This window comes from Lolium rigidum, chromosome 4 (genome assembly GCF_022539505.1).
Source record: "Lolium rigidum isolate FL_2022 chromosome 4, APGP_CSIRO_Lrig_0.1, whole genome shotgun sequence".
Classification (NCBI taxonomy): domain Eukaryota; kingdom Viridiplantae; phylum Streptophyta; class Magnoliopsida; order Poales; family Poaceae; genus Lolium; species Lolium rigidum.
The window spans coordinates 37,256,697-37,267,975 of NC_061511.1; the positions used below are offsets into that span (position 1 = coordinate 37,256,697).

At 43.9% G+C, this 11,279-nt stretch overlaps 1 protein-coding gene and 1 long non-coding RNA gene across 3 annotated transcripts; both read right to left on the minus strand.

Moving 5' to 3' along the window:
• Positions 1-1,464: 1,464 nt before the first annotated feature.
• Positions 1,465-2,726, minus strand: LOC124646906 (ervatamin-B-like). The gene is made up of 2 exons (XM_047186947.1): positions 2,690-2,726; positions 1,465-2,085 (listed from the first exon to the last, which is right to left on the minus strand). The coding sequence occupies exons 1-2, from the start codon at positions 2,724-2,726 to the stop codon at positions 1,481-1,483; spliced, it is 642 nt and encodes a 213-aa protein (XP_047042903.1). The 3' UTR covers positions 1,465-1,480.
• Positions 2,727-4,657: 1,931 nt separating this feature from the next.
• Positions 4,658-11,183, minus strand: LOC124708643. 2 transcript variants are annotated; one of them, XR_007005249.1, is made up of 8 exons: positions 11,052-11,183; positions 9,481-9,693; positions 8,263-8,369; positions 7,905-8,167; positions 7,169-7,275; positions 6,959-7,080; positions 5,961-6,077; positions 4,658-4,712 (listed from the first exon to the last, which is right to left on the minus strand). It is a non-coding gene; the product is annotated as an uncharacterized LOC124708643 (long non-coding RNA). The 2 variants fall into 2 exon arrangements; XR_007005248.1 differs by having other exon boundaries at positions 7,905-8,369.
• Between the last annotated feature and the right edge of the window lie 96 nt (positions 11,184-11,279).

The following is an 11,279-nucleotide window of genomic DNA, read 5'->3' on the forward strand; positions in this document are numbered from 1 at the left end:
ATACTGCAGACAAGCAGCTTATTACAATCGCACATTACACATACAATGCGCCATATAATAACATATACGGCGGGCACACATATCAGATTAGACATACCCTAATCACTAGTCCATGATTGGGTAGACTCCGAACAAAGCGATGCCACAGAGGCCGTCCCTCCCGTCAGCTCCCTTACGCATGAAGAAGAAGCCATTCTGCCCCCACTCCTGCCCCCACGAGTTCTTCAGAATCCAGTACTCTTCTCCGGCGTCGGTGACCCCGTAGCCAACCAGTGTCACTGAGTGGTTGTGGCTGATGCTGCACGGACCCTTGTAAATCCCGGACTTGAATATGTATTTTGTTTGTGAACCTACCCCTGGGTACATGAATCATACCCCCTTCGTACCGATTTTATTAGGCATTCAATTCCTTCAGAAAAAATACATCAATTTGGTCAATAAAATATTATGAGATATATGCTACGAAACATTTGATTTATAGTCAAGAGATGTTTTCAATTGTATAACTTTCATGGTATATATTCTATTGAAAAATTAATGTTTAGAGTTTTAATTAAAAAATGGTTTCCTAAATTTACTATCTGCTGAAAAAAAACTAGATGTTAGATGTTTGTGCATCTCCTTTTTTGCAACTATAAGAACGAGTTGAATGAAATTCAGTGATATGGTGTTGACTGCAATAAAGTTTCAGAGTTGCAGTTCATTCCTGGAACTGGAAAGAGCAATACAGGCATAAGAGTAGTACTGAATCACTACATAGACCTAGGACTCAAGGTTGCTATCATTCTAGATCGCGCCATGAACATATCGAATCCAGCAGGAGCTCTTCATCATGGGTTTTCTTTCGTCCAAGTCGGATAGTGCTTCCTACTGTCGTCTTCAACGCAACCCTTCTTCACCAACATTGTCATCAACAATATCATCGCTGCGACGACGATTGCTACACCTCCACCAGATCGGAATGTGCAACATATTCCAATTTGCTTAGTGATGGATGTTGTATGTAGGCCCTGCTAATGTTCATGTTAATTAATGCATCTAGTGTGTTCGAGTTTCACATATTAGTAATTACTCGTCATCATGTTTACTTTTTAAAATTAATCATGAAAATTGTGTCTAATTATCTAACGAAATAATGATGGTCTACAAATACAACGGTGATGTACTAGCGGCGTGTCACCCACACGCCACTAGAAGCAGTTTTAGCAGATCACTAGTATTGTTTTTACTATTGTAAAAGGTCCACACCTTCATTTCACACATATACACATAACAAAACATGCACATATTATTATATAATCGCACAAACATAGATAGTACATCCCGTATCATAGTGTACGGTCGCATCGAACCAAAGCCCAACCAGCGGGTGCATATACTGCAGACAAGCAGCTTATTACAATCGCACATTACACATACAAAGCGCCATATAATAACATATACGGCGGGCGCACATATCAGATTAGACATACCCTAATCACTAGTCCATGATTGGGTAGACTCCGAACAAAGCGATGCCACAGAGGCCGTCCCTCCCGTCAGCTCCCTTACGCATGAAGAAGAAGCCATTCTGCCCCCACTCCTGCCCCCACGAGTTCTTCAGAATCCAGTACTCTTCTCCGGCGTCGGTGACCCCGTAGCCAACCAGTGTCACTGAGTGGTTGTGGCTGATGCTGCACGGACCCTTGTAAATCCCGGACTTGTAGCTCTGTATGACAGCCCCGCTCGCATCGATCCGCACGGCCACCGGCGTCTGTAGCACGGCCACCGCCAGCGCCGGCTCGCTCATCAGCTCCACGAAACGGACGCCAGTGACCTTTCCGATGCGGCGGGCGCCGGCGGGCGTGGTGCACTTCCCTCGCGCGGCCACGTACGGGTACTCGGCGGCGGTGACCAGGCCGCCCTTGGATTTGATCCAGTTGAGGGCGCCGTCCGGAGAGCCGCTCTTGCACGGTGACCGGAATGGGTCCGCCGAGACGCAGTCCAAGAGCTCCTGCACGGACAGGTCGACCAGCTCCCCGCCCTTTATTTTGTGCAGGCTCTCCACCGTCGCTGCCGCAGAGAACGCCCAGCAGCATCCTGTAGCTAGCAAAGACGTAGGCGCATACGTAGCAGGCTCGTGCTCGTGCGCCACCGAGCCAGAAAGGAAAGAGAAAGCGAGCGATGGCGGGGAAAGGGAAATCCGGTACAGCACGTGACGTGGTCTTTCAGCATTTTTTTTCTTTCAGGATCGACTAGAGCCGGAGCGCGGACTAGGCAGCTCCTTTCCTTGCTTGTCTCGATCTGTCGCTTTTCCCTTTTCTTCCTCTCGCGCGCGCGCGGGGCATGGAATCGAAAAAAAGACTAGGAACAAAACAAGGAACACTAGCTAGCTCGGCCAAGTCATTTTCTCGCGCGCGCGCGCATCTCCGATCAACAACAGCAAAACTAATCATTACTTCCGACTTTGCATCCCTAGCTTTGCGGCCTGAGCCAAGCATGCGTGGTGGAACAATTTCACATAGCTAAACTGAGAGGAAAGTTAATTAAACAGGCATGAACTCAACACACCTTACTGGATCGATCCATCCATCCATCCAGCACACGAACGAGTACCTCCTCGCCTCACGCGTGCCAGGTAGATCCACGGTGATCCGGCGTTCCGTCCCTCCCTCCCCTCCCCTCGCCAAAGTCCAAAGTCACAAGTCACAAGTCACGCGCTGCCCGGCGCGCGGCAACGCCACCATGGCCCTGTATTTATAAACCTAGTGTGGAGAGGTTGAGAGGGGAGAGCGGGAAGAGAGAAGATGACCAGGGCGCGCGTGGGGTATCTCCATCCCGTTCGTTCATTGCTGGTTGTTTAGAGCCATACGCTGAGATGCACGTACGGTCAAGATGATTAACCCCACGGATCGATGACATGGCACCGTGCATGCCCGCCGTACCAAAGAAAAGGAGAGACCCCCCGGCCGTAATCACTGCGTGCGTGAGGAGATCAGCGCCATGCCATAACTACGGGGCGCGCGGAATCCTAGCAGATCCGATAATTATGGGGCGACCCGATCAGTTTTCTCGTGTTTAGGATTATATAATCAGCCTCCCAGCTGGTTTGTTTCAACTAATTAACCAACCTTTTTTTCATGGGGATATAAACCTTCTTTATTCATTTTGGTGCTACAAGTCCGGACGAGATTGGGGTTAGCTAGAAACCTTCTTAATTTATTTTCCGGAGCTACAACTCTGGACAAGATTGGGAATATTTGTTGGAGCTACAACTCTCGCTAGCAAGCCAAGGATGTTGTGCTACCGGCCGGCAAGACGAGGAGATCACCGCCATCGTAGTCGGTCCAATAGTAAAGCAGTTGTTTGCTATGAAATAGCGTCAGATCACTTCCCACATCCAAGAATCAAGGAACAGCCGATTCAAGTCCCGGACATGAATCCCGTAAATCTTGTCTTTGGTATTTTGTTAATGAGCCTCTGTTTGTTTCAACCAATGAACCTTTTTTTCATGGGGATAGAATCCTTCTTTCTTTTATTGGGGTTTAGAACTACAACTCTCGCTCGCAAGCTCTACAGGGCATGTATTCACTTGGACATACACCTAGAACTGAAAGTAACCGGAGCAAGCATGTCCTTGCGGGGAGACGATCTTAATATACTATCTAGGAGTTTTCATGGGCGCATGGCAATAATCATCAGGAAAACATGCCACCTAGTACAAGTTGTACAACAACTCTGAAATTATTGCTAATTAACAATGTTTACAACTTTGCAAGTCAAATCTCTGCTTCTCAACATCAGTGTGCAACATGCGCCTTGCAAGGACAATATGGCCGCTCTAAGACGTTGCTGCCCCCACCACCCAGCCTCCAGCAAACTCCTTAGCACAGAAGGGCCCCAACGACCGAGGTTGGTGAAGCCGCAGACCAACAAGCTCATATCCAGGCAGGAAACGCAGGCTCGTTCTCATCGGCATCGTTGGCCGGCGCGCCCTCCTCGTCGCGTGCCGTCTGCTGGTGGATTTCTGGAGGGTGGTGGTGTCGGCAACCAAGAGCCATGCCGAGCCGCTTAGCGTCCATCCTACATCAGTCACAACAAATAGAACATCAATAGAATATATAGACAACCGGAACCGAGAGCTGGTCATGCCACATATGAAGCGAATCAAGACATAAATCAGCAACCAGCACATTCCATCAAAATAAGAATTGCAAATACCAGAAAGCCAACCTGAATGCCGGCATGGCTATAGAAGTAGAAATCGAACTCTGACCTATGGTACATTCCTTAATAAATAGATCACCATTGGCTTGATGGTCGGAGCACAGAATAACCAAGGCTCAATTTCAATGCCATAAGGCACCCATAGGAGAGAAGGGCAGAAGCGGAACTCCATATAGGAGACGAAGAAGTACCATTTTCCTTATGGCTGGAACGATCTTTTCTTCAACCTCTTACACCTAAAATCGAAACATGCCACCGGTTTATTCTTCACTAGGTACATTCGACACAAGAGCACTATAGCATAAAAGTACAGTGACATACCTTAAGATTCTTCTTCGGAGTCAAAATCCATCGCATCTCTGTCAAAACAAATCGCATCTAGAGCTCAAACTCCGTTCTGGAAGACCGGGTCGATCCGGATCTTGGAGAACTTGTCGATCAACAGGCCAGTGGACAGCTTGTGGTTTTTCCTCCTTGCCATCCTTCTTTGCCGCACCGAGGGGGACCTACCAAGAGAAACTGAACATCTCAATGACCAGATACCATATTGAACAATTAAATACATGTGAAAAAAATCATTAACCAAATTTTATATAAATTCATTACTTATCCATGACTGGCTAGAAACCTCAAGAAAATATATCAATAGTGTTCAAAAGAATCAATATGAGAGAGCCCAACTGGAAAATATTTTCAGCCAACCTCATGTAATAACTAAAGGTAATCTTGGTATGTGAGCTATAAAGAGAATTACCAAGTGTCATGGATTAAGAGCACATACAAGCTTAAAACAGAGAACCAATGAGTATGACCAAAGCCCAAAGGCAAGCCAATAGATGCTCCTTCACATATCAATGAACTACTTTGCTGTGACAAACACCGAAAAGTACTGCAAACGGAAGGAGGGTACGGTCACAAATATGCTACATGTATAGTGCACTAGCATATAACAAGATGTGGTACGTTAATACCTTACCATCCTTAGCCTCCATTGAAAAAAGATCTAACCTCTACTAAACATAATAAACCACTACAGGTGCAGCCCCAAACAAACAAAACCTTAGGCTGACAGAATCAAGATACCAAATAGCACAGATAATATAGTTTCTTAACTGTAAAATCTCTAACAGAAAACTCACTTTCCTATGTTATTTTTTTCACACAAAGCAAACATTTAAAGCTTTAAGCATAACTGATCTCTGCAGAGAAATACACAGGGGGAATCTGCAACAACATACTGAACTAAGAAAATATAAACAGCAAGGTTCAATAAAAAAGATACCCACACGAGTGAATATATCATGATGGGAGAATTTTCTTCATCAGAAGTGATAGCGCAAACATAAAACCCTAGACTATTTTGAATCTGACATCCTCTTATTGCTTAACTAGCACAATAGATCACTCTTAGGAATTAAAACAAACATGTATATCATGGTAGCAATAGTCACTAATAGTCAATTACTCCAGTCCCCTCGTTGGCATCCACTCAAACATTTGGCAAGCACAAAAGAATGGCACCGCATAGTGGCAAGTTTTAATCATTAACTGATTGAAAATGAGGGACATTTTAGACAGGCAAAAAAAAAATCAGAGCAACTTGACACGGGATGCAAGGAACTGGAGCCATGCTCTACACTGAACACAAAATTCTGCAGGACAAAATATACATGGAATGGAACTGGTACCCTCCAGCACACTCGCCAAGTATCTTGCAAAATACACCAAAGTACTCATGATTGATCGATCAGTACCTAGAGTTACGCCGGTTCGGCGCACATGGATCCCTTCTGAATGCTAGAATTGTCGGGTCATGCCGGATCCAGCGGCCATGGCTCTCTCCTGGCCAGCTACAGCTACACGGCTTCGTCCTGCCAACAGAATGCACAGCTTAGTACCAAAAGCACATGCTCACAGCCAGGTTACATGCTTGTAATAATAACTATCAAGCCACGTACCGGACTAAGAGGCATTCTAACTACAAAAGGGTCCACTCTAGTAAGAATATAAATCTAAAACACAGAGGTTAAAGTTTGAACTGCTAAGCTAGCAGCCTTGCACAACATTCAAAAAATACTGATTAAGTACTACTTGCATTTTATCCTAGCACATTGTGTGTAAATAGATGCAAATCCAGGCAGAGTTGGCATACATTCATATATACAACAATTACACATGCAATTGTCCAGGCGTCCAACAAAGCATTCCACTTTGATGACATTCGTTGAATCATGATAAAACAAAACAAATCATAAGTTTCCCCCCATGTTTGATACACATATTTTATGGGTCCTTTGCCTCTACTATTATGGTTGTGTGCATTATTGCATCAACCAATGCAGCGGAAGCCAGGACAAGCCTCTTTTCTAAAGAAAAAAACTTCCACTAATTAATTATTTCAAAGATCACGTCGTTTCTGAAATTTACACTAATTGATATAGAAAGGGTTATTATACTCAGCATAACTGATTTGAAATGGCTCATGAAAATTTCTAGAATACACAGCTTGAATGCATGATTATGATACAAGCTAGCGTTAGAGAAAACACCCTAAACATAAATATCACGGAAGATGAGCTAGAAAAACACTTGTTAGTATCACAAACGCAAAACCAAATCCTAGCAATATTACCAACACTAAACCAAACCGGTAAGTTATAGGCCCAAGGGCCAGAGCACAGAAGAACCATGGTTTGGTTGCCATTGTAGAAAAGAGCAAGTATGGGTATAGAAGAAGAAACCAAGAATTTACCTAACCCGGGAGTTAACCAAAACGGAAGTATGAGAGCATGCGAAGGTCTTCACAAAGTACCAGCACGCCTTGGGTTTTTTATGTACACCATATTCTGTCTCTACTTCGTCTAGTCTGTGTGGCTACAAAGAAAAGCATGGTGTATTAGTGATCGAATGAACACATCCTGGTATGATCATGAAAAAAAGAATAATGTTGACTCTAACTTACTTGTATGTATCTTGTTATTCACTTGATTCCTCCTCGTGAGCTGGCACTTCAACATCAACCTCCTTAAATAGGAAATAGATGTACTCAGAGTACATTTTCACAAAGTCCTGCAAGCAGCCAACATAAACAAATTATAACACGGCGAATGTTCAAAGTAGCATAATGTCTTCAATACAACATCTGGACAGAAGTAACTACAAAAATAAGATGAAGAAAATGATTGCACTTGGTCTTGAACAAACAATAAGAATTGTTCAGTCGAAACTGTGAATGACCCAAATAACAATGAATGTTCTCTTCAGGCTAGCAGCCTTAGAAGCTTTCCAAACCAACACCATAGCACATGGATCTCATGGATTGACTAAGGCCCACAAATATCGATAGCAAGGCAGGAAAAAAAATCACCTTCTCGCTTATTGCAAGGACTTGTCGCTAGTCATGCACTAGAACAACCAACTAGGCCTCAAGTACCAGCCACATTATAGACAAAACCTCTTAAACAGCAATAGCCAAAGCTATAGATTTAGCCCACACTAAATAGATATCAGGTTTAGGTCCACCAAACAAACCCCACAAGTTAACTAGAGAGAACACATCCCTCTGTTTTTCACCACACCGAGTGAAGTATGTGAAATTTATCATTTGCGAAGCAATCAAGAAAAGACGGTACCTGGCAGACCAACCCAAACCCAAACCGAATTTCATTACAAACAGACCATGAGTGAATGATTTATACCTAGCAATGGCAGAAGCACGTCGATGAGTATATACAGCAGTAACATCCTTGCATTATCGGTTAGGCCGGGCATCGGTTCTTGCGTGCATCCCGGCTATGAATGGCAGGGAGGACCGAGCAGAAGGGCATGTGTTGTGACGGTGTCGATGGTCGGTGGTGCCTGCAAGAGCTGCCATGTAGTCGCCAACGGATAGCGAACTGTGCAGCGCCTCCCGATGAAACTCTCTCCCACGTGTTGCACAAGATACTACTTCTCTACAAAACTGATGGAAAGGGTCATGCTATCATCAGCCACACAAACTGACCACTAGTAACATTGCAAGTGTACTATGTTGAAGCAATGGCAAAGTATTGTTACTTTGAGTCCCTCATCTGGAATGCCGCTGCTGCTCCTATCAATGACGCGACCTATCTGCTGGCAGAGAACGCACAGCTTGCAGCAGGCATGGATATATCAGTCTGAACCTGTAAGTGCAGAACTCTGAATATTTAGAAAATGGGAATATATATATCAACTCTGAATATTCATAACTCTTAAAGATTAAAAAGATTATGACAATATATCAACAAAGATCATGGTTTTTAAGACGTAGAGGCGGTTTAAGGCGATGGGGGCGCCTTAACGCCTAGGCGCTTAAAGTGAGGTGAAGCGACACCTTAGTACAGAAGCACAAGCATCAAGCAGCCAATCAGCTAAGTAGTACAGCACCACGGGCACACCACAAGCAGAGTAGGTGAGGGCGGAGAGGAAAGAGACCATGGGGGAGAGAGGGGAGCGATGCCTTGTTGCCCTGCTGGGAGAGGGCTGTGCCAGGGAAGGAGAGGCCCAGAAGTTTGGCCGGAGAAGGGAGGCTGGTGGAGGATGGAAGACAAGATCTGGCGAAGGAGGATGTAGGATGAGATCTGGCAGAGGAGGACCTGGCCACCTGAAAGCTCTCAATAGGTTCGATTTTGTCACTGGTCTGTTCCCCTCTCTCTCTACCCTCTGTTTCCCCTCTATCTGGCCCCCAATTTCCCTCCTAATTTCTATGTTCCTACCATTGTTCCCGCTCGCCTCCAATGTTTCCCGCTCGACTTGTCCATGGCATCCAAAATCGGCCAGAGCACCGTCTTCCCTGCCTAAGCGAGGACTTGGACGCCTCAAAGGGCGAATTTGGATGCCTTACACAAGAGACTAAGGCTAGAACGAGGCCTTGCCATCTCCGGGCATTCGGACGCTTAAGCGTTGTCTAAGTGACACATTAAAAACCAAGACAAAGATCAAATTAATAGATGGACCCAACATAACTGTTCCTGCATAAGACACTTCATTTGAAAAAAAAAAGTTACTCCCTCCATTCCATACTCATTGTTGCAGATTCAGATGTGTCTATATACAAAATGTGTCTAGATACATCTGAGTTAGCAACAGTTAATATGGAACGGAGGGAGTACTATAATGAAACCACTAAGTATCATTTCAATAAGTTCCTTGTCAAAGAATCTTGCTATGCAACACTGCAAATACAAAGTGCCATGCCCATCACCCTCAAGATGAGAAACTGATAAGAATATGACGTGTAGCATAGATCCATACTCAATGAAAACAGGGAGCATCAGCATGCTTGGGTCACCAGCTAGGTCCAAGCTAGAAGTCGATGTCCATCGTCAACACCAGCAAGAGTGTTTCTGCGGTCGCCACAGGCCTGCAAGCTGCAACGCTGCTTCTGCCCCAATTGATGACATGACCTGGTGGGCCAGTGTGCTCCTGGCACAACCCACATCAGACGGTGGACATAGCAGTCAGAACCTGTAGATGCACGCAGAACTCTGAATTGTTAGAAAACCGGAGTATTTGTGTCACATATATTACATCAAACCAAGTTATCTATGGAAGCAAGATTGCTACATGCAACAGGATGCCTAAAATACATTTAGAGCACAAGGAGAAGAACCTAGACAGACTTTCCATGCAATAAAAAAGACAAAAGAAAGCAACGACGAATACAAACAATAATCTCCAATTCATGGTAAGAACTAGGGAGTTGATATGGTTTAGCATATTACTTATCATTGAAAGCTTATTTTTCTCACGAAAGAGCGAGATAGAAGAACGACAACCTGTCCAGTAGAAATTTTCAAAGATGCATATGCAGACCATCTAATACTAGTACCTTGCAGTGAAAAGCATGCATGCATACCATCTAGTACGAATACCTTGTCATGATATTAGACAGACTAATATGCGAAATTAGAGAATCGGCTGACCATTTTTTTACCATGGAAACCGGTATATTCTCATTAATTAGATAAAAATCATACTCTCTAGAGAATTTACATGGAGCGAAGGAGTTAGATAATTTAGTCCTAAAAGCAAGAAAAACTAAGTATCGGCTGACTAATGACTAGGTGTCATTTATCAAGCGTTAAAAAATGAAATAAGCATCCATTGTCCAACCGCAAAACAGTGAAACTGTGCAGCAGGAACAATCATCAACCAAACTAAAAAAATAAATAGATTCCTCAAACCAGACATAAATATTCCCGACTACTGACTAGGTGACATGTATTGAATATCAAAAAAAAATTGAAATACACATCCATTGTCCGATTGCAAACAGTGACTATGTGCATCAGGATGAGTCGTCTAGCAAACCCGAAACACAATGAACAGATAGAACTAGAAATACTGGTGAATGCATGGATAAGCACATATGTTCATCAGTCAGCACTCAGGAGGGCACGACACGATGATCACAGAAAAAGGATACATGCATTAGTAGTATGTAAAAGCTCATGCTATTTTAACCTAGAACATAAGATTGACATCTCAACCATCCTTGGAATATAAACATGTGCAGATTTCAACAGTGAGGACCCGAAAGTCGTCCTAGGAGGCACACACATACACAGACACATGACAGTGAGGAAACTATTTGAACTTTTCCCCCTCCAAGGGCATGTTGCACAAAAAGCACAGAGTTGCACACGTATGTACTTTCACAACCATTTAACTACATTAGATAGGAAACCAACAAATTGCTGTCAATTCAGTTTGAAACAATTATTACAATTTAAAATCTTAGACTCTGTAGCACACTTAGTATTGCAGCTGATTGCAAATCAATGTTATACAAATGAGAAGATCATCCTGAAAGGACCACGTACCTGAGAACTGCAAGCCCTGAACAGCCTCCGCAGCGGACAGGCAAAACGCGCCACAGCAAAACCACCAGCGCTCTAGCACCACCTTCCTGGTCAGGGTAGAGGTGCAGCAACTGTAGATCCTTGTGCTGTGGCAATGCTACAGAACAAAATATGATTTTATTCAAATTTCTCTCTTGTAAACAAAAATCGAGTAGGCTATACCCATAAGCAATAAAATCATCGGCAAAT

Bases quoted from the DNA above. Each gene is read 5' to 3' on its own strand.
- LOC124646906 (XM_047186947.1), bottom strand. From the start codon at position 2,726: ATGGTGGCGTTGCCGCGCGCCGGGCAGCGCGTGACTT. The intron at 2,086-2,689 runs GTGACTTGTGAC...CGTCTTTGCTAG, and splicing joins CGCCGGGCAGCGCGTGACTT to CTACAGGATGCTGCTGGGCG.